Here is a 22,743-nt window from a genome sequence, read left to right as displayed (position 1 = left end):
AAAAGCAGGGATCCAATTAAAGAGTCGTTCAAAAAGCTTTTCCTTATTATTTTTAGAAGCACTATATTGGCCGCGTGACAACACAGACAACGACACTGTATCACAGTATAAACGCCATAAACGCCGGCTAAGGGTCATCTCTGCCTGCGTCCGTGTCCGAGGGCCCTGAAAACTCCACTTGGAGAGGGTCTGGCAGGTGGAACTGCCACAGATGTATTTATGTATGGCAACTGCCATGCCTCGCGCCGTCAAGCACTGCAGAGGGCGGTCAAAACTGCCCGACGCATCACGGGTTCCTCGCCCCCCACCGTTGTGGCTGTCCAGCGAGGCCCTCAAAAAGAAAAACCAACGCTACGGCAAAATCTCTTGTAATCCTCTATTCTGATACGTGGTTACATTGTCGGTCGTGCACAAGCGTCGGCTGTTTGAGATGTTTCGGAAAATAAGGGGGGAGAGCGATAGCAATCATGGAAAAATGGCGGTGAGTCTGCATGCCGCGTTCAGAGGTTAATAATAAACATGTCGTATTCATAATAAAAGCCATAATGAACACACCCTACAGTAAATCATGGCAGTTATGCAGGAAAGTGTAATCACTTTTTGTCTTTCTCGATTAATTACAGTCCATCTTGCCATGTTGTCTTTCTGGCTGCTTCACATAGTAGCTTTTCGAAAAATAAAATGAAGTATATCCCATTGAAAAATGCACCCTGGACCGTCATCATTTGTTTTACTTCTCTCAGTACAGAGTATTCATAACAGGTAAGCCATTTAGGAGATCTCCTAATAGAGGCCTCTGATAAGAGGTGGACTGACTTCCGTCTTGCAGTCTGGAAACTAATGACCAAAGAACAACCAAAGCAACAACCAAACATTGCAACCTTCCGTCTCCCTGCTTGTGTCAGCGGGGATCCCGACTCCCAGTCTGCTTCCATCATTTCCTCCCAGCGCGTCTCTGAACAGGAGTCGCGCTGCATCTTGAAGCAGACTGAGGGAACCGTCCCCCGCGGCGACCAGCGGCTCCTCCGTCGTGTGTACGCTGCTCAGCATTAAGCCCGGGACTGGGACGGGACCGCTGCGGGCCAGCGACAGGTAAGACGCGGCTTTCAGGTTGAGGAAGCCTTCCTTTTGGGATTTATTTTGAGTTCTTTTTATTTCTTTTTATTCTATTTTTATTTTTTTGTTATTTTTTGTCATGTTACGTGGACGGAGCTGTTGACACTGGGAACCAGTGTTAGGTTCCATGCATCGAACTAGTTTGCGATGCTGTGTTCTATTTCAGTTTTACGAGTCAAAATGTATTAGCTACTAGTACTTATTTATTAAGTTCTAGTAACTATTTCAGTTTTACTAGTCAAAATGTATTAGCTACTAGTACTTATTTATTAAGTTCTAGTAACTATTTCAGTTTTACTAGTCAAAATGTATTAGCTACTAGTACTTATTTATTAAGTTCTAGTAACTATTTCAGTTTTACTAGTCAAAATGTATTAGCTACTAGTACTTATTTATTAAGTTCTGGTAACTATTTCAGTTTTACTAGTCAAACTGTATTAGCTACTCGGAGTATTAGTAACTATTTCAGTTTTACTAGTCAAACATTATTAGCTACTAGTACTTATTTATTAAGTTCTAGTAACTATTTCAGTTTTACTAGTCAAACATTATTAGCTACTAGTACTTATTTATTAAGTTCTAGTAACTATTTCAGTTTTACTAGTCAAACTGTATTAGCTACTAGTACTTATTTATTAAGTTCTAGTAACTATTTCAGTTTTACTAGTCAAAATGTATTAGCTACTAGTACTTATTTATTAAGTTCTAGTAACTATTTCAGTTTTACTAGTCAAACATTATTAGCTACTAGTACTTATTTATTAAGTTCTAGTAACTATTTCAGTTTTACGAGTCAAAATGTATTAGCTACTAGTACTTATTTATTAAGTTCTAGTAACTATTTCAGTTTTACTAGTCAAAATGTATTAGCTACTAGTACTTATTTATTAAGTACTAGTAACTATTTCAGTTTTACTAGTCAAAATGTATTAGCTACTAGTACTTATTTATTAAGTTCTAGTAACTATTTCAGTTTTACTAGTCAAAATGTATTAGCTACTAGTACTTATTTATTAAGTTCTAGTAACTATTTCAGTTTTACTAGTCAAACTGTATTAGCTACTAGTACTTATTTATTAAGTTCTAGTAACTATTTCAGTTTTACTAGTCAAAATGTATTAGCTACTAGTACTTATTTATTAAGTTCTAGTAACTATTTCAGTTTTACTAGTCAAAATGTATTAGCTACTAGTACTTATTTATTAAGTACTAGTAACTATTTCAGTTTTACTAGTCAAAATGTATTAGCTACTAGTACTTATTTATTAAGTTCTAGTAACTATTTCAGTTTTACTAGTCAAAATGTATTAGCTACTAGTACTTATTTATTAAGTTCTAGTAACTATTTCAGTTTTACTAGTCAAACATTATTAGCTACTAGTACTTATTTATTAAGTTCTAGTAACTATTTCAGTTTTACGAGTCAAAATGTATTAGCTACTAGTACTTATTTATTAAGTTCTAGTAACTATTTCAGTTTTACTAGTCAAAATGTATTAGCTACTAGTACTTATTTATTAAGTTCTAGTAACTATTTCAGTTTTACTAGTCAAAATGTATTAGCTACTAGTACTTATTTATTAAGTTCTAGTAACTATTTCAGTTTTACTAGTCAAAATGTATTAGCTACTAGTACTTATTTATTAAGTTCTAGTAACTATTTCAGTTTTACTAGTCAAACTGTATTAGCTACTAGTACTTATTTATTAAGTTCTAGTAACTATTTCAGTTTTACTAGTCAAAATGTATTAGCTACTAGTACTTATTTATTAAGTTCTAGTAACTATTTCAGTTTTACTAGTCAAAATGTATTAGCTACTAGTACTTATTTATTAAGTTCTAGTAACTATTTCAGTTTTACTAGTCAAAATGTATTAGCTACTAGTACTTATTTATTAAGTTCTAGTAACTATTTCAGTTTTACGAGTCAAAATGTATTAGCTACTAGTACTTATTTATTAAGTTCTAGTAACTATTTCAGTTTTACTAGTCAAAATGAATTAGCTACTAGTACTTATTTATTAAGTTCTAGTAACTATTTCAGTTTTACTAGTCAAAATGTATTAGCTACTAGTACTTATTTATTAAGTTCTAGTAACTATTTCAGTTTTACTAGTCAAAATGTATTAGCTACTAGTACTTATTTATTAAGTTCTAGTAACTATTTCAGTTTTACTAGTCAAAATGTATTAGCTACTAGTACTTATTTATTAAGTTCTAGTAACTATTTCAGTTTTACTAGTCAAAATGTATTAGCTACTAGTACTTATTTATTAAGTTCTAGTAACTATTTCAGTTTTACTAGTCAAAATGTATTAGCTACTAGTACTTATTTATTAAGTTCTAGTAACTATTTCAGTTTTACTAGTCAAAATGTATTAGCTACTAGTACTTATTTATTAAGTTCTAGTAACTATTTCAGTTTTACTAGTCAAACTGTATTAGCTACTCGGAGTATTAGTAACTATTTCAGTTTTACTAGTCAAACATTATTAGCTACTAGTACTTATTTATTAAGTTCTAGTAACTTTCAGTTTTACTAGTCAAAATGTATTAGCTACTAGTACTTATTTATTAAGTTCTAGTAACTATTTCAGTTTTACTAGTCAAAATGTATTAGCTACTAGTACTTATTTATTAAGTTCTAGTAACTATTTCAGTTTTACTAGTCAAAATGTATTAGCTACTAGTACTTATTTATTAAGTTCTAGTAACTATTTCAGTTTTACTAGTCAAAATGTATTAGCTACTAGTACTTATTTATTAAGTTCTAGTAACTATTTCAGTTTTACTAGTCAAAATGTATTAGCTACTAGTACTTATTTATTAAGTTCTAGTAACTATTTCAGTTTTACTAGTCAAACTGTATTAGCTACTCGGAGTATTAGTAACTATTTCAGTTTTACTAGTCAAACATTATTAGCTACTAGTACTTATTTATTAAGTTCTAGTAACTATTTCAGTTTTACTAGTCAAACTGTATTAGCTACTAGTACTTATTTATTAAGTTCTAGTAACTATTTCAGTTTTACTAGTCAAACTGTATTAGCTACTAGTAGTATTAGTAACTATTTCAGTTTTACTAGTCAAACTGTATTAGCTACTAGTACTTATTTATTAAGTTCTAGTAACTATTTCAGTTTTACTAGTCAAACTGTATTAGCTACTAGTAGTATTAGTAACTATTTCAGTTTTACTAGTCAAACTGTATTAGCTACTAGTACTCCATTTCAGTTTTAATAGTCAAAATGTATTAGCTACTAGTACTTATTTATTAAGTACTAGTAACCATTTCAGTTTTACTAGTCAAAATATATTAGCAACTAGTAGTCCATTTCAGTTTTACTAGTCAAAATGTATTAGCTACTAGTACTTGTACTAGTAACCATTTCAGTTTTACGAGTCAAAATGTATTAGCTACTAGTACTTATTTATTAAGTACTAGTAACTATTTCAGTTTTACTAGTCAAAATGTATTAGCTACTAGTACTTATTTATTAAGTACTAGTAACTATTTCAGTTTTACGAGTCAAAATGTATTAGCTACTAGTACTTATTTATTAAGTACTAGTAACTATTTCAGTTTTAATAGTCAAAATGTATTAGCTACTAGTACTTATACTAGTAACCATTTCAGTTTTACTAGTCAAAATGTATTAGCTACTAGTACTTATTTATTAAGTACTAGTAACTATTTCAGTTTTACGAGTCAAAATGTATTAGCTACTAGTACTTATTTATAAAGTACTAGTAACTATTTCAGTTTTAATAGTCAAAATGTATTAGCTACTAGTACTTATACTAGTAACCATTTCAGTTTTACTAGTCAAAATGTATTAGCTACTAGTAGTACTAGTAACCATTTCAGTTTTACTCGTCAAAATGTATTAGCTACTAGTACTTATTTATTAAGTACTAGTAACAATTTCAGTTTTAATAGTCAAAATGTATTGGCTACTAGTACTTATTTATTAAATGCTAGTAACTGCTCCAATTGTTGCTAGTAACTACAGTATTGCAATTGTACCAACCAGCGTTCATCACCACGTTATAAATAATAACGTGACAACAACAAAAAATGTACGAAATCGAAACCCTTTTTTTTTTTTAATTTCAAATGTTCACGTTCGTAGAATTTTCAAAATAGAAAGACATTTTTTAAGAATTAAGAATCTTTATTTGTCACATGACACACCACACTACAACACATGCTTGCACACACACACATGCACATGCTTTGATGGTGGCCGGTGAAATGGATTCTCTGCGTTTGACCCATCCTGGCTTGTCCTTCCTCCGGGGCCACAGCCAGGAGCAGTGGGCAGCATACGTGGACTTATCACCAGATGATAAGTGTCCATCGCTGGTCAGACGATGATGATGATGTGTGCATGTTTTTGGTGGGGGTCCTTACTGACGTGAGGTGGAGGAAACCCCATGTGAGCACGGGGAGAACATGCAAACTCCACACAGAAAGGCTCCTCTTTGGGAGATAATCCACCCGGAGCACGGTGCCAACAGCGCCACAGGCGGGAATTGAACCTAGGACCCTCCGCTTTCCCGGTTCGGGGGCCGGTTTGGGGCAGTGCTTTTTAAAAATATTTTATTTATCTATCTATCTATCTATCTATCTATCTATCTATCTATTTATTATTGTAATTATAATTATTATAATTATTTTATTTCTATTTTTATTTTTTAACCTGTGCTGTCAGCATGCTGGGCATACAACATGGAGTATTTGTGCCATTCCATCTAGGACAGAGTTAGTCTGCAAGTCGAGTTCAAGTTCTCAACCTGCAAAGCAACTCTATATTCATTCTTCAATCATCAAGAACTGCTGCAATAACTCTGTCCTGTGGACGACCCGTAGGAGGAGAAGAGCACAGTTTTTGGTTATAGAGAACTTTTCCTCTCTATCCTCTATATGCTTTTTTAAAAATAGTAACTAGCAACTTCGAGTACAAGAAATATCTGTTTACATGGCACTATTTGTGCTTCCCTGATTTAAGTATTCAGATACACGCCTACTTACCACTGTCTTGCTTTTTCATTTTTTCACTTCCAAATTGATAACTCCTTTTCATTTACTTTAAATTCAAACTTTGAGAATGTTACAGGAATCAGTCACGCAAGTTGATGGGGGCCTGTTGGGTGAGGGACTGTGTATGTCATTGCAAATCATCCGTTAGTTTATTGGGGAGGTGGTGCGGTTGCCAAATTTAAACAGTGGCCTGCCTTTCCTGTTCACAGGCTGTTCCTCTTGCCATTGGTTGTTGATCCCTGAAGTCAGTTTCTAACGGTGTGTTTTTATTGTAGCTGTTGTGGTGTGGGGGTGGTGGGGTTTAAGCCGCCACACCCGTCTTGGGTCTAGGTAATTGGGCCCGTGGTCAGAGGTGGCTGTACCCCTGTTGTGTCTGAGGGCCCCGAAAACTCCACCTGGAGGGAGTCTGGCAGGTGGAACTGCTGATGTTTACCAATTGAATGCTAACTGACACAAGGAAATTAATGAATTGAAATGTGATTATTGGATCCCACAGAGATTGTCTCATTCTGCAATATTGTTTTCAAATATTTAAAGATTATTTCAAGTTGGTGTTCAGCATTCAAGGCCTAAATGAGGGGCCAGGCCTCAAAGACACATGGTAATTTTCTTAAATCAAACGTTGATAACTCTTAGAGAGAGTGTGTTAGGATTTTGAGCACAAGATATCTTATTTTTAATCACTAGATTAAAAGTACAGGTTCTCCTCACTTAACGACCGAGTTCTGTTCCTCTGACTAGGCCGTTAAGTGAATTTGTCGTTAAGCGAGGACCCCCCCCCCTTACCGTTAATTCAGTCTTGGAGATTGCAATGATTAATTATACCCTTAATTATAATTATCAAGTATAAACAAATTCTGAATGACCTGGGTGTTTGACAGTCTTGCAGCCCTTTCTTTCTCCATCTCGGCAGCACAGACTGAAGGTCTGATCCTTTTTAAAAAACAAAGGAGGCCCTTTTGAACTCTATCATGATAAGAGTGTATTGCTTTGATACCCGCTGTTTCTTAGCCACACTCTCAGCAAAATGGTCCTATGTGGTTGTTGTAAACTCATGTTTTTGTAGAGAGGCCGCGAGCCGTTGGTGCATACAAATATTTGCCTGTGTGTTTACCTAGAGCTGTCTTTGTCCACAAACACACATTTGCCATCTTTGGAAAGCACCTGCTAACCGTCTTATATTGGAGTCAGTTAAACAGACTACAACTTAATGTACTTATACGTGATTATGTCACGGGAGACACGGCCGAACAATCAAAGCTGCTATAATTTCTGTGCTAGAACACAAAAAATGATTTTTCCAAGCATGGGCTGAATTATTCTGTAAGTGAATTATGAAATGATCACTAAGTTGTTGTCTGTTTCTTTTGTCCGTTTCTTTCAGATCCTCTACATAATCGCCCTTGGGCCCGTAAAAAGTTCCGACCCTCACGGAAGTGGAGCCCTTGCCATGCTGAACAAGGAGCTGTTGCGGTGGCTGCAGTTGCCAGATCTGGACGATGTCTACCAGTACCTCAGGGCCATCTCCATCCCCACGCTCGTCAAAGGGGGCATCTTGGGTGCCATTACCACCTACTACCTAGCCATGCAGCCCAAGCCCCTCCCGCCGCCCTGCGACCTCCTCATGCAGTCGGTTGAGGTTCAGGTGAGTGAAAATGCACGACCACACAAGACATGCGAGCAGGTCGTGGGGGAGTAGACAAAAAACAAGTGACTAGTCCTTCGAGGTTTAGCAAATTCGGTATTACCATAACATAATAACATAAAACCTTAGTGATACTAGTAATGTATGTAACAGCCGAAAATAAAACTTTAAATTTAAATTTAAAATTTAAAATAAAAATTTCGAAATTGTAGTTTTGTGTGACTCGACATTTTCCAGCCACATGAGGTTTGTATAGGCGTTTTATAAATAATTCAATCAAGATCTATCTGCAAAAACTGGACCTGAGGTCCACAGCATTTGGGGGCATGTCTTTTCAATTCACTCTAGTTTGGTTGTCTTCAGGGTGCCGATTTTATAAAAATGTATTTTAGACAAAACAATAATATTCAGTAAACTCCAACCATTAACACTGGAACAAATAAGCTGACTAGTTGTGATTTTCATTTCATACAAGCAGTAAACTGAAATAAATAAATCTAAATCTACTAAATCTAAGAACTGTAAGCCTCATTATGAAGTATTTAAACAGGTTAATAAGGCATTATCAATATGTTATTATAGGTCATATATATATATATATATATATATATATATATATATATATAATCAAAAAAATCTTGGGGTCCCTGCTGTTTCTATATCCACCAAGCGGTCCTGAAAAAGGTTGAAGAGCCCGGCTGTTGTTGCATTAGCTCCTAGACATCACTCCTCCTGCTTGTCTTTTCTCCCCGCGGCAGTTGGGATCCCTTCTGAGCCAGTGTGAATGGCATTACCCAGCCCTGGGGGTCAGGACAGTGTGTGTGCGAGTGTGTGACAGAATATGTTTGTGTTGCCATCGGCAAATAATAACTCTTTTTGGTTCAAGCCCTCGTGATTTTCATCACAGGAACATTTAATTCAAATTTTCCTCAAGTTTCTCATTTCAACCTCCAAATCGCCAAATAAAAGCACTGGGGTCATGGTCCAAGGGTTGAGCACCACTAAAGTAGTGCATACTCCAACTTTATTCATCGTCATCAACACAAGTTTTAACACATTGACTAACAGAGCACGTGGCACTTTCTCAAACCAGGGCCAGGAGTTTGTGAGGCGCTCAATTCTCATGAAGGGAGAAGGACTCATGACTCACTTCTACGACGAGGCCCAGACCATGTACGAGTTCTTCCTCCGAGGGGTCAGAGTCTCTGGTGAGTCATCAGCCACTGATCCTGGGATTTTACTGCCAACGAGGCTTCTTGCAAGAGGCCACTTGAGTAACTGTCAGCAAAGTAAGGTGCACGCCGAGTTACATCAAGAAGTGGTTCATCCTTCTAGGTTTTTACACATCCCTCATACGTTTAGTAGTCATAATAGAACATTACTCCGTATCTGGATCTCATCAGATAACCACCTCTTCCATTAAACCTATTAGTCTGAAAATGAAGTCAGTTGCATTGGTGTCTGATCTTTGTCGTTGGAAATTACTTTTGTCGTTCGACCCTCCTTCCCTCTCTCTCTCTTCCTCTATTATGTATGTATTTGTGAAAGTAAATATATTTTTCTCTCATTCCTCAGAGAATGGTCCCTGCCTTGGCTGCAGAAAACCCAAACAGCCATATGAATGGATAACTTACAGACAGGTAGACTTTCATGCAACCACAATCCACTCCCTTTTATATACAGAACTCAGAACTGTAATACGTGAACTACATCATTACCCGTCAATCATATGCGTGTTATCTACCTTACATGCATACACTTGCTAGTAAGTTCTGTGTCGTGTGGTGACGGTGTGGTTTGAGCAGCCACACCTTTCCTGGGTGGAGGTAATTTCGCCCAGGATGAGTGTGGCTGTTTGCCTGTTGCTCGTTGATTGGTCTAACGGGCAACAGGTAAAACCCCCATCCCCACACACACACAAGAGAGGAGACTTTGTTATGACATGTGTCCATCTTCTCCGGGGCTTGTTCACCTAGCCGCCTCGCTACAATAAACTGGTGTTTTTTGACCCCATCATCTGTGTTTCTGTGCCGGAGGGCCCTGAAAACGCACTTGGGTGGCATGTGGCAGGCGAAACTGCCACATTATATATTTTAAATAGATATTGGTGGTAAAAACACATCTGGAAGAGCTGCTGTTGTTCTTTAAGTCTTGAATAGTGCCAAAAGTAATTTGAGTTAAGAAATGATTGCAAAGCTCTTGTGATTCACGTTGCTTGTGACCAATCTAAACTCTCATGCCAAACTCATGTCATTTCTCAAAGTAAACGGGAGCTTTCTTTGTGCCGTCACGTCTGAAGGTAATGGAGCAAGCAGAGAACCTGGGCTCTGCCTTTCTCCACAAGGGACACTCCAAGAACACAGATCCCCACATTGGTATCTTTTCTCAAAACAGACCCGAGGTACGGAAGTTCAAAATGATGTGTCTCCATTATCTGGTTTACTTTGGGTCCGAACAAAGCCAATCAGAGACACAACCTACAACAAGTCTTGCCCAAATTTCCAGGGTTCTTACCAGGTCCTTGAGGTGCTTGAATTTCTGCAAATTTTGTCCTCAGAAATGTGAAGACTGGAGTACTAGAAAACTGGAATAATGTTGAAAATAGCCCCATTTGTGCTGATGTGCTTCAAAATAATTTAAAACCTGTGATATTCCCCCTGTTTTCTTATTAAAATTGTAAAAAAAATCCAGAATCCCTCAAACCGGGAACCTTCTTGCTGTGAGGCGACAGAGCTAACCACGGCTGCCCATACAACATAGATTATGCCAGGGAAATATAAAATGAGTCCAGCATGCTTGGAAATAGACTCTTATTCTGTAAAAGTAGACCACAATGAGATTTTCTATATATATATATACTTTATATATGTGACCCACCGCGTAATCTAGGGGCCATTTGGCAGCTTTCGATATTTTTCGCATCATTTGAAAGTGGAGAATCAGAGCTTCCAAACAAAGTGTCACTCGTGCAAATCAAGCTAATATGTTTAAAGCTATGACTTGTTAATGAGAAGGGTGTGGCAAACTGTGATTCTGAGATAATCACCTTCAAAGTTTTACCCACACCAGGTTCATTCAGCCAGCTCCCAGAATGCAAATGGGGTTGACGAACAAACTAAGCCTCATGGCTAATTAACATATCGCTCACAAACAGCTCAACAACACACAACTAATTTTGTTTTTTAAAAAAGATTTTATTTGACAGTAAGAATATACGTGTTTTTTTTATAAAAGTGGAATTATTTTGGTGTTGAAAAACACGGACAACACAACAAAATGTAGAGATCAATTGTATGAGTCTCAGAAAATCTGAAATCTGATCACCAACCTCAACGGACCTCATAACGTCATCGACTTCTTCCGTTCCGTCCTTGAAAATATTCAGTTTCATCGACACATGAAGTTTGAAATCCGCTGTTTGAAATGTTCTCCGAGTCCGGGATCATATCAGATTCAGCGTCGCTGTCGTTCTCCGCGTCGCTGTGGGAGAACTGACTATCATCGCGGAAAATGAAGTCCAGTACGCACTGCTAACACTGACTTGGATCTATCGCACTGGTCAGATTAAGGTCCGAAATATGAATCAGAGCTTCCTCCAACCGCTTTTTGTAATCCATAACGATACGGAGAAGAAACCGAAACACCCCCGTGCTGCGCTTTCCGTCTGTTTACGGAAGTGACGTAGGTGCGTGACGCGAAGGGTTCTTCTTCTTCGCAGTTTCACAACAGTGGCTCCGTGTGTGTAAAAGTAGTACGATTTAAAGGTTGAATTCTATCAAAACGGTTTCACATTGTGACTTCACATCACATGGAATATGGATGAATGATCTTCACCTGGACAGTCACTTTACAGGAAACGATCGATCTTCATTATTCAGCGTTATTCAGCGTCTTGGTAAGTGAACTGTGTTTCCCCATGTAATCTAACGGGAATATTTAACTCCACGGGTTAACATTTTTCTACTATTTATAAATCAAACTCGGTTTTGAAAATACGTTGAGAGATGAAAAAAACACAAAGGAACATGGATCTGGAAAAATCTCATTTTCCTTCAAGAAATGTTATTTGGCTTCTCCTGGAGATTTTAGAAATGCCCGAGACGGCGGCTTTTGCTTTGGTGGGTCACATATTTGCTCAAAAATCTGAGATTATATATATATATATATATATATATATATATATATATATATATATATATATATATATACTGTGTATATATAATCTCAATACAAAAAAGTGTTTTTATTTTATCATTTTATTAAGCTGGTACTTTATAAGGAACAATCATTACTTGTATTTGCATTGTATTAATGTGTGCTCCCGTTTATAAAATTTCTTCTTTTCTTCTGTGTGTGTGTGTGTGTGTGTGTGTGTGTCTCTAGTGGACAGTCACTGAGTTGGCCTGTTATACCTTCTCTCTGGTGCCTGTGCCTCTCTTCGACACACTGGGAACAGAGGCCATCTCCTTTATCATAGATCAAGGTAACGGTCACTCAAAAATCTCATTAACTGTCGTATTATATATGTTTAAACTCATTAGTTGTTATTTGTTGATATGAAAATGACAATGTTGCATCTTTTATTCTTCTTCCTCTTCTTCTACGTCTCCCTGTAGCCGCCATCTCCACCATCGTGTGTGACGTAGCTGCCAAGGCCGACCTGGTGTTGGACTGCCTAGCGAACCACCAGCACACGGTCAGACTGCTGGTCCTCATGGAGCTGCCCAGTAGCGAGCTGGTCAGCAGAGGGTACCAGGCTGGTATACAGATACTAAGCATGCAGGAGATGGAGGTTATTTATTTATTTTTCTACTGCTTGTTTTTTTCCTGTTTCGTTCTACTTCCGTTTGACTGCCCCGGCCTCACTTTGGTCCTCTTTATGTCGCTTAGGCTACTGGCAAGGCCAACCATCGCCAACCAGCAGTGAGTTACCCCATTGATTTATTGAATTACCTCAGATTGACTTACTACATTACTAACTCCCCCTTGACATTTACACCCACTAGCCCCCTCTGCCCGAGGACATGGCTGTCATCTGCTTCACCAGCGGAAGCACAGGTAGCACGCTCGCACACTAAGGCCTCATCCACATTTATACGGATATTTCTGAAAATGCATTTTTTTCCACCCTTCTGTTTTGAAGAAAAATCCTCTCAATGATGTTTTAGAAATCTCCCTGTCTACACGTGAACACAAAAACAATTTAAAAAGCTTTCATAAGCACACCAGGCCAATAGGGGGCAATGATATGTCATCAAACTTTACGTCAAACACCACAGAAGAACATTGGGAGACTGTGTATTGAGCTTCTTCTGGGAGTGTCACGACCAGGGCTAGGAGAGACCCAAACGCACGACACGGGGAGACGGGAGGCAGACAAACGATGTTTATTAGCCCACACGCTGGAGCTGGCCGGGGGGACCCGGTCAGGTAGGGATGGAGCAGGGCTTGGCAGGGATGATGATGATGACCGGGAGGAGGGGTCCAGGATCCGGGTGGAGAGACGGGGAACCGGGCTGGATGGAGAAGGACGGACAGCGGAGACAAGCAGGTAAACCGGGGCTGGCTGGAGAGGGACGGACAGACTGGGTCGACGAGAGGAGACGAGCAGGTAAGGGGAAGACGAAACAAAGACTAGAGAGTTGAAACAAGCACTAGGAACTAGGAATGGAGCCAGTAGCTGTACAACTCGGGTAAGCTAGTTGACGGTCTGGCAAAGAATGACTGGGAAGCTGGAGACTAAATACTGTGTGGAGTGATTCAGGTAATTGATCCAAGGTGTTTGCAATTGGCTCAAGGGGGGAGCTGCAGATGAGGCAAGAGCGGCCTCTAGTGGCGCTGGGAGGCCGTGGGCCTAACGGGGAGAGGCTTTTCAATTCTTAACGGGGACACGGCAAATGACACAACGGTCGTCCGCCATCGCTCATAGGTTCCTCGCGCATACGCAAATGCGCATGTTGAGGTCATGACGTCACATTTTCAAGAAGCTCCATTTTACTTCGTCCACACAAATACACGGAAAACAGAGTTTTGAAAAATCTCCATTGTTTCAAGTGACCTAAAAAAGTGTTTTCGTGTGGACAGGAGGCCAAAACACAGAGAAAATACTACGTTTTCAAAGATATCCGTATACGTGTGGACAAGGCCTTCGTCACACATACAGTGCATGTAGAAAATCACTATTCTTTCAGTGTATCTACTTTTTCTGATGAAAGAATCATGGTTTATATTTGTCTTGTGAAATATCTTGTGTGTGTATGTGTGTGTATTATTTCACTATCAGGCAACCCCAAGGGAGCCATGTTGACACACCGGAACCTCGTGTGCAACAGCTCGGCATTTATAAGTCTGATCGACGTAAGGCCACGTCGCTCTTTCTGGCCTCAAGTGAGGCAAGGTGGAGGAGGTGGAGGTGCAGTGTGTGTGACTGTGGGGAAGGGAGTTCCGGGAGGTCCGGTTGATCAGTGGGTTGTGTTGTGTTATTTGTGTCAGTTCATCTTTTTGGGGCGAGGTTTCCAAGAGGGTGATTGGTGGAGGTGATGAGATGGCGGGTTCTAGGTTATTCTGTGCAGCGTGGATGCGGACAGAGAACAGTGGGGGAGAGGGATGTGGAGATGTTCACTTTTTGCTGTCACCTGTAACGTGAAGAAACAGCAAGATAATGAGAAGAGGTCTATAAAAGGGTCATGGCCATCCCCTGGTTGTTGTTTCCATCTGGAGGCCTCACCCCCGGGGTGGTTGTGAGCCACTTGGCAGGGAATAGAACCAGACTCTGCATAAATAAAATTTAATATAATAGTTTTGACTTAATGTTGTGGCAGACCAAAGGGCCGTGGTCAAGCACTCGCTGCAGATGACAGCACTGTTCCCTTTCCCGCTGCCGCCATGTTGCCTCGAATCAACTGAATCAGCGGCCACGCGGCGCTGGTCGGTCAGACTCGAGGCAGGGAGCTTTCTTAATGTTTGTCTGTCTTGCAGAGGGGATCGGCGCACGGGCTCATCAGCCGACCTGGAGACAGAGCCAAACGCCATTTTTTAATAATTTTTTTATTATTATCATCATCATCATCATCATCATCATCATAATCATTATTATTATTTATACTTCTGGCCAGCGAGCCTTTTGTTCCTCTGTCCAATAAAAACTCTCGCAATGTTGGCGCACCATGAAAAGAGAGACTCCGTCTCCCTCCCTAAAATCCTACCTGTGGGCAGGGACGCCCACAAATGTATTACACTTTCTGCCCACATTGGCAGTCAACACCCAACACAATTATTTAGTTAGGGAATGGAAAATGGAGAACACAGCAACAAAGCCTGTAAAAGACTGTTTGTCTCTCGTCCCGTTTCCTACTCAGTCGTACACCCAGGCTTCTCCAGAAGATATGATGATGTTGTATCTGCCCCTGGCCCACATGTTCGAGAGGGTGGTGCAGGTACCCACATGACCTAACCCAAACTCATAGGCGCTTACTACCCTGCCTGTCCCTCTGTGTGTGTGTGTGTGTGTGTGTACCGTAGGAATCCTGTAGATTAACTTCCAGTGACGTCCACATCTCGTTTCTGCCCCTGGCTCACATGTTTGAGAGAGTGATGCAGGTATGTCCTTTTTTTGTTTTCCTTCCTTCCTTTCCTTCCTATCGTATCCTAGCTGTTGCAGTCCTCAGCCTGTCCTCTCCCATCCCAACACATTAGTGGTCTGTGGCAGTTTCTCCTACCACACGCCACCCAAGTGGTATTTCACAAAGACACAGAAGCATGTCTGCCGCAGCTGCCGGGTTTTTGCGCTGCAGTGGTAGATGCCTTGTTTTCTGGAATATCGTACTTAAATTCAGTTAAATGGCTTCAATAAAAGCAGTAGTTTTTCAATGTATTAATTGCATTGAGGCTGTTATGGTGCTTGTAGCGTGGAAGCCGATGGAGGATTTGGAATCGTTGGACTCACATGGCATGGTTGGTCTGGTGATAAGTTGGGGCTCCAGCTTATAACTTATATAATAATTACTTATTAAATAATAATAATACTACAATTAAATACGAATAATTAATAGTTAACTCAGCTAACAGATCATTGATTACTACCAGGAAACAGATCTCTATAGATGCACTCTCTCTTGAAGCCGTCATAAGCCCCTTTCCTACTTGCACTAAAAGCCTTATATCTACCAGCAGTGTTCTGTATTGGCACACTCTTGAAGTCGTATAATTGACACCAAATTGCCGAAATGGCTGTGAATGTAATATATATATAATATATAATATATAATATAATAAGAATATGCCTGTTCAAAAGTAGGTAGTGAAAATACTCTTGACAACTTAATATTAACAAGAAAATAACAGACTCACAGAACAGTATTTGGACTTGGAAATGAGCAATATGAATTGTAATCCGTAAATGACTCTCCCCTCCTTCCTCAGTCAGTCATGTTGGTACACGGAGGTAGAATAGGCTTCTTTCAGGGTACCATCCAATTGCTGATGGACGACCTGTTGGTGTTGAAACCCACCATCCTCCCCATGGTGCCCAGGCTCCTCAACAGAATGTACGACAATGTAGGTCTGTCCAGACACACGCCGCTCTCCACACTGTTTTCGGCCAAATGACGAGTAACAGGTGTATTTTCTTTGCTTTTTGAACACGCGTAGATCCACAGGGAGGCCAACACCTCGATGAGGCGCTGGCTGCTGGGATTTGCCTACAGGAGGAAGGAGGCTGAGCTGAGGAAGGGGATCCTTCGACGAGACAGCATCTGGGACAAGCTCCTCTTCAGAAAAGTCCAGGCGAGTTTAACGGGTGTCCAGATGTGACGTGCATTTCGTCGTTATTGTCACGAGTGCTGCTTGGTGAATCCAAATGCAGGACACAATGGAGGTTCAGGAGGAGGTGCAAAGGATCAAGGGTTTATTACAAAAAACAGGCATGGGTCAAAACCAGGAGAGAAGGCAAACTTATCTGGCAGGGAACAGGCAGAGAATGAGGGTCCAGGGAAACTGGACAACACAGTCGTATGAACACAGTGGATACGACAATCTGACAAGGTTTCAGTGGATGGGGAACAGGTTATATGCAGGTGGAGTGACGAGGAGGGTGAAGACAGCTGGCTTTATTGCTGAATGCATAACTAACAGCATAACTATAACAAAACAGGGCAAAACAAGGATCAGAATAAACTTTTGACAACACAGGGCAAAATCATGCCATATACTGTCTTTCCAACACGGTTCATCTTTAGATACATATTAGGCCTTCCTCCTGATTTTTGGCAGATTTTTCGTGAGTTAGCAAGAAACAATCAATTTGAGAAGAATGATAAAAAATGATGTATGAATACCTGCGTTTTAGTTAATGCTGGATTTAGGAAATAACAATATGTACTGCCCTCCACAGGACAATCTTGGAGGTCATATACGTCTCATTATCACGGGATCAGCTCCCATCTCCCCGACTGTACTGACATTCTTGAGAGCCGTGATAGGCTGCCAGGTAATACAAACACAAATTACACAGGCACTTCCGTCCATAACAAAACTCTTGGAACGTCATGCGCCGTCTGCTTGTAAAGTGGTAAGCCTTTTTACAGTACAAGCGTAAAAGCATACAAATCTTGCCCCCTCCCCCCAGTACTGCTATAATATAATAGGGTTCTTACAGGTCCTGTGCTTGAATTTTGTCCTCAGAAATTGAAGTACTGGAATACCTTCAAAATAGCCCATTTTTTGCAGAAGTGCTTGAAAAGTCCTTGAAAAAAAACATGATAATTGAAAACCTGTGATATTCCCCCAGGTTTTGTCATTCATTCAAATCGTAAAGGAATAAATTGTTTACAGAATCGCTTATATATATATATATATATATATATATATATATATATATATATATATAAAACTAAGATTATGATATTTTTAATCAATAAATATCACATTGAAAATTGATTTTATTTGTTTTGCCTGAAGTCTTTGAAAATGAAAAATAAAATGCTTAAAACAGTATTTGAAAGTCCTTGAATTTCATTTTGTAATGCCGGAATGTTTTTACTGTTTCTTTTAGTTCTTTGAAGGCTATGGCCAAACAGAATGTACCGGTTGCTGCACAATGATGATTCCCAGGGATTTCAGTGCTGGTAAACGCATGCTGACAACCAAAACACACGCATGATCTAGTGGTTCTAAATGTGGGCTCCCCAGCAAAATGATTAATTGTTCAACTTCAGTAATTTAATTTACAAGAGATTAGAACCATTGGAGAACACCACAATAATGACTGATGTTATGACCTAGTTTTACTGTTATCTCCCTAAATACGGTTTAGACAGGCATGGAAATCTGAATCCCATCGAACAATTGAAATTGTGGAGAAGGAAATCAGCGATCGGTGGCCTGTGAGGGTATTACAAGGGGGCCGCCAAATCATTGGCAAAGCAATATAATAAAGATGTGGATGTGGAGTGTAAACATATTTGAGATTGGGAACCTCTGATCTGAAATCAAGGTTTCTGCACATAGTCTGGATAGAAAACGTTCAAAATTACAATTCAAATATTTGGAACTCAGACACATTTCAAAGCAATAGGCTGGCTAAAACCTGGGTCTTGCTAAAAACTTAAATTTGTTTTTGTGTTGCCAGGCCATGTTGGAGCACCGCTGCCCTGTAACTTTGTCAAACTAGTGGACGTTGCTGAGATGAACTACCTGGCTACAAACGGGGAGGGAGAGGTGAAACACACGCATACACATACACACACACACACACACACACACACACACACACACACACACATACACATACACATACACACACACAAACACGAGTAAATATACCTTGTGCATTTCTCAACCAAAAAACTGTCCTTTCGAAGACCGGTCCTCACAAGTATAGTCAAAGACACACACACACACACACACACACACACACACACACACACACACACACACACACACACACAAACATGTACATACACAAACAGACCAACTCCTCCACTGCACATTTATTAAAACTTGACTAAAAGCTGAGACCACTTCTCATACCTTGTTGTTATGCGTCCTTTTTTTGTCTGTTATTCTCTATGTGCGTATGCACACTCACACACAGGTGTGTATACGAGGCCCTAATGTGTTCCAGGGTTATCTGAAAGACCCGGAGAAGACCAAGGAGATCCTGGATGCAGACGGATGGCTTCACACTGGAGACATTGGAAAATGGTTACCGGTGAGTTCGGAACACAACACATTGAAAGCCAAATTACTGCATGCGTGCAGTTTAGCCCTCGCAGCTTTTAATTGTGTGTGTGTGTGTGTGTGTGTGTGTGTGTGTGTGTGTGTGTGTGTGTCCATGCAGAACGGCACGCTGATGATTGTTGACAGGAAGAAGAACATCTTTAAGCTTGCACAGGGGGAGTACATCGCACCGGAGAAGATAGAGTGTCTTTACACCCAGTGCAAAGCACTGTCACAGGTCTTTGTGCACGGTGACAGTCTAGAGGTAGGTGATGGAGTGAGTGTGTGTTTTAGCGGCCTACCCCTTGTCTTAAAGCTGCATTAAAGATGTTAAATGTGAAATAGTCTGTAATCACACAATGCTATTTTAAAGGACTGAGAAATACAGCCCGAGAGAGTTGTTTGATTTATTTTGACTTAAAAGGACATATAGCTGTATATTCCTTTGCTATTGGTGGAGACCAGAACGTGTTTCGAGTCATTCAAAAGTCTGCGATCCACTCATGCATCCCATGCATCATTATAGGACTGAAAGATCCGCTCCCACCGATCATCAGTCCTTTGGCGCCTCCACAGAGAGCGATTTGATGTCGTGGCATTCAAATATTAGTTTTCGTTGCTGTCATCTCATTCCATAAAGTTGCAGAAGACGGCCCCTTGTTCTGCAATGCTAAAATAGCTGTAGAGCTCCATAGAATTTGCATACTTAAATCCAATGACAATGTGGGCAGAATCAAGATAATGAAAAACCTCATTAATACCAGATATAAATGCAAAGCCTGTGATAACGTATCTAGCTACAGATTACATTTTAATGCCAGGTGTAAATATTGTGGCCATAATGTGGTTTTTGTCCAGTTCTGTCCGGTGGCAGTAGTGGTTCCTCACCCAGACTTATTGTCTGGCTGGGTAAAAATGACCCTCGGACTAGATGGCAGCTACCTGGAACTCTGTGCTAGAAAGGTAAAACTCTATCAGAAGGCTCTATATCACACAAAACATAAAACACAATCTATACCTTCAATCTCAGCAACCTGAAGCACAGGCTCTGTGACTTGATTCTGGGGTTTCTATTTATTCCTATTTCTTTTGTCCGAGCAGGAGGTGAAGGCTGGCATCCTGGAGGACATGCAGAGGCTTGGCAGGGAAGGAGGTCTCAAATCCTTTGAGCAGGTAGAGCAGTTATTCAGTTGACAAGTCAATAATTCATTCTCAGACACTCAATTGATGTTTTTTCACTTTCACAAAGGCTGCAACAACAAACATGCAATGGAAACAAGTTGTTTCATCCGCACAAAGCTGCGCGGCACCCTGAACTTTATCGGATGCTCATCGAATTGGATTAGCCTTGGCTACTGTTTCTTTCCAACTATTGTGTGTGTGTGTGTGTGTGTGTGTGTGTGTGTGTGTGTGTGCGCGCGGGCGGCTCTGTCGTTCCCCAGGTAAAGGCAATCCACGTCCACACCACGATGTTCTCCGTCCTGAATGGTCTGCTCACGCCCACGATGAAGCCCAGGAGGGTGGATTTGCGGAAACACTTCAGATCCCAGATAGACGAGCTGTACGCTGGGATCAATAAATACGATAAGAGGAAGGTTGAGGGAGAAAGCAGAGGAACTACACAGTCGCAGAGATAACGGGAATCTCACATATCAGCTTAGCTACAGAGAATGGAAGCGGGTGGAAGAAGCATCCGAAGATGATACAAATTACTCTACGATTTGACTGAGCCTAGAAGCATCTAGGAACAGGAAGTTAGTTAAATTTTATAATTCTATAGTATGCACTAGGGCTGTACCCGAGAATTTTGGCAGTCAAATCAAATTTCGCTGTTCAATTAAATGTTTGACTATGTTTAAATGTTCCATTTATTTAGGCTTTATAACCTGTTCCTAACTTTAAGTAAGATCAAGATATTGGTCTAAGAAGTATTTTCGCTATTATCAGAAGACATCTCTCCTCTCTCTCTTTCTCTCTCTCTCTCTCTCTCTCTCTCTCTCTCTCTCCTTCCTTAGCCAGAATTAAGAATGGAATTTATAATTATTCCATTACTATATTATTATTACCATGTTTTTATTACCAGCTTTTTGCTCATATTGTTTTCCCACTGTAAACAGAAAGCTAGAATAGTTTGTGCTGCATTCACATGGATTACGGCAGACGACAAACCGGATGTTATGTGAGAAAGCGACAAGCCGACTCTACTGCGCATGTCTGCCGCAGCTGCCGGGTTTTTGCGCTGCAGTGGTAGATGCCTTGTTTTCTGGAATATCGTACTTAAATTCAGTTAAATGGCTTCAATAAAAGCAGTTGTTTTTCAATGTATTAATTGCGTGGAGGCTGTTATGGTGCTTGTAGCGTGGAAGCCGATGGAGGATTTGGAACTATAACTTATATAATAATTACTTATTAAATAATAATAATACTACAATTAAATACGAATAATAAATAGTTAACTCAGCTAACAGATCATTGATTACTACCAGGAAACAGATCTCTATAGATGCACTCTCTCTTGAAGCCGTCATAAGCCCCTTTCCTACTTGCACTAAAAGCCTTATATCTACCAGCAATGTTCTGTGTTGGCACACTCTTGAAGTCGTATAATTTACACCAAATTTCCGAAACGGCTGTGAATGTAAATATGCGGAAATGGAATATTAATATATTTGCCGTAAAGTAGGAGTGCAGCCAAATCCAAATATAGCACAAATAGTGGGTTTTTACGAATAATTATTTAGTACGAGAAAATGAATAAAACATAAGGAAAAATGGCGAGTCCGCTTCAAACCGTGGAGCACAGCTGCAAAGACGAGAAACGAAAACACATCTAGTCTCCATGGAGACCGGTCTTTTATTGTGGGAGAGGTAGAAAGGGTGGAGAATGTCTGTCATCACATTTTGCATCTGCTCCCGGCTTGTTACATCTTACAACGCCTCTACAATAAACTGGTGTGTTTGCAACATCTCTGCCTGTGTCTCTGTGTTGGAGGCCCCTGAAAATGCCACTCGGATGGCGTGTGGCAGGCGGAACTGCCACATATACATATATAGATTATATTGTAAATTATCAAGATCACATTGAGAATGTATGATATTTGTTTTGCGTGAAGTCCTTGAAAATAGTGCTTAAAAAAATATTTGAAAATCCTTGAATTTCATTTTGCAATGCTAGAATGAACCCTGTTATTATAAAGTCAAACTGATTATAAGTCTACTAAACATTTTAATAATATGCCAGAATGCAGCCTGTTCAAGAGTAGGGAGTGAAAGTAGGAAGTGATAATCTTAACAACTTAATATTTACAAGAAAATAACAGTACTTAGTATTTGGACTTTTCAGAAATGAGCAATATGAATTGTAATCTGTAAATGACTCTCCCCTCCTTCCTCAGTCAGTCATGTTGGTACACGGAGGCAGAATAGGCTTCTTTCAGGGTACCGTCCAATTGCTGATGGACGACCTGTTGGTGTTGAAACCCACCATCCTCCCCATGGTGCCCAGGCTCCTCAACAGAATGTACGACAATGTAGGTCTGTCCAGACACACGTCGCTCTCCACACTGTTTTCCGCCAAATGACGAGTAACAGGCGTATTTTCTTTGCTTTTTGAACACGCGTAGATCCACAGTCCAGGCGAGTGTAACGGGTGTCCAGATGTGCTGCCCCTGTAGTTGAGTCTCAGACGTCAGGGCTTATAACTGGACAAAGATGTTAGATG

At 39.8% G+C, this 22,743-nt stretch overlaps 1 protein-coding gene across 1 annotated transcript; it reads left to right on the top strand.

Annotated features, from left to right (window-relative positions):
• Positions 1-475: 475 nt before the first annotated feature.
• Positions 476-20,751, top strand: LOC307235571 (long-chain-fatty-acid--CoA ligase 1-like; the record flags this gene model as incomplete). Its single annotated transcript, XM_080007699.1, has 22 exons — positions 476-481; positions 7,545-7,805; positions 8,899-9,013; positions 9,381-9,445; positions 10,105-10,206; positions 12,189-12,288; positions 12,422-12,597; positions 12,696-12,728; positions 12,812-12,863; positions 14,089-14,162; positions 15,164-15,241; positions 15,327-15,404; positions 16,227-16,361; positions 16,455-16,589; positions 17,197-17,292; positions 17,857-17,929; positions 18,433-18,521; positions 18,898-19,014; positions 19,144-19,287; positions 19,881-19,985; positions 20,124-20,195; positions 20,465-20,751. 22 exons carry the CDS (start codon positions 476-478, stop codon positions 20,657-20,659), a joined length of 2,301 nt encoding a protein of 766 aa, XP_079863825.1. The 3' UTR covers positions 20,660-20,751.
• Positions 20,752-22,743: the final 1,992 nt, after the last annotated feature.

This window comes from Zeus faber, assembly GCF_960531495.2.
Source record: "Zeus faber genome assembly, chromosome: 10".
Taxonomy (NCBI): Eukaryota; Metazoa; Chordata; class Actinopteri; order Zeiformes; family Zeidae; genus Zeus; species Zeus faber.
The sequence above is the reverse complement of the archived record's forward strand: the minus strand, read 5'-3'. Positions and strand labels throughout refer to the sequence as shown.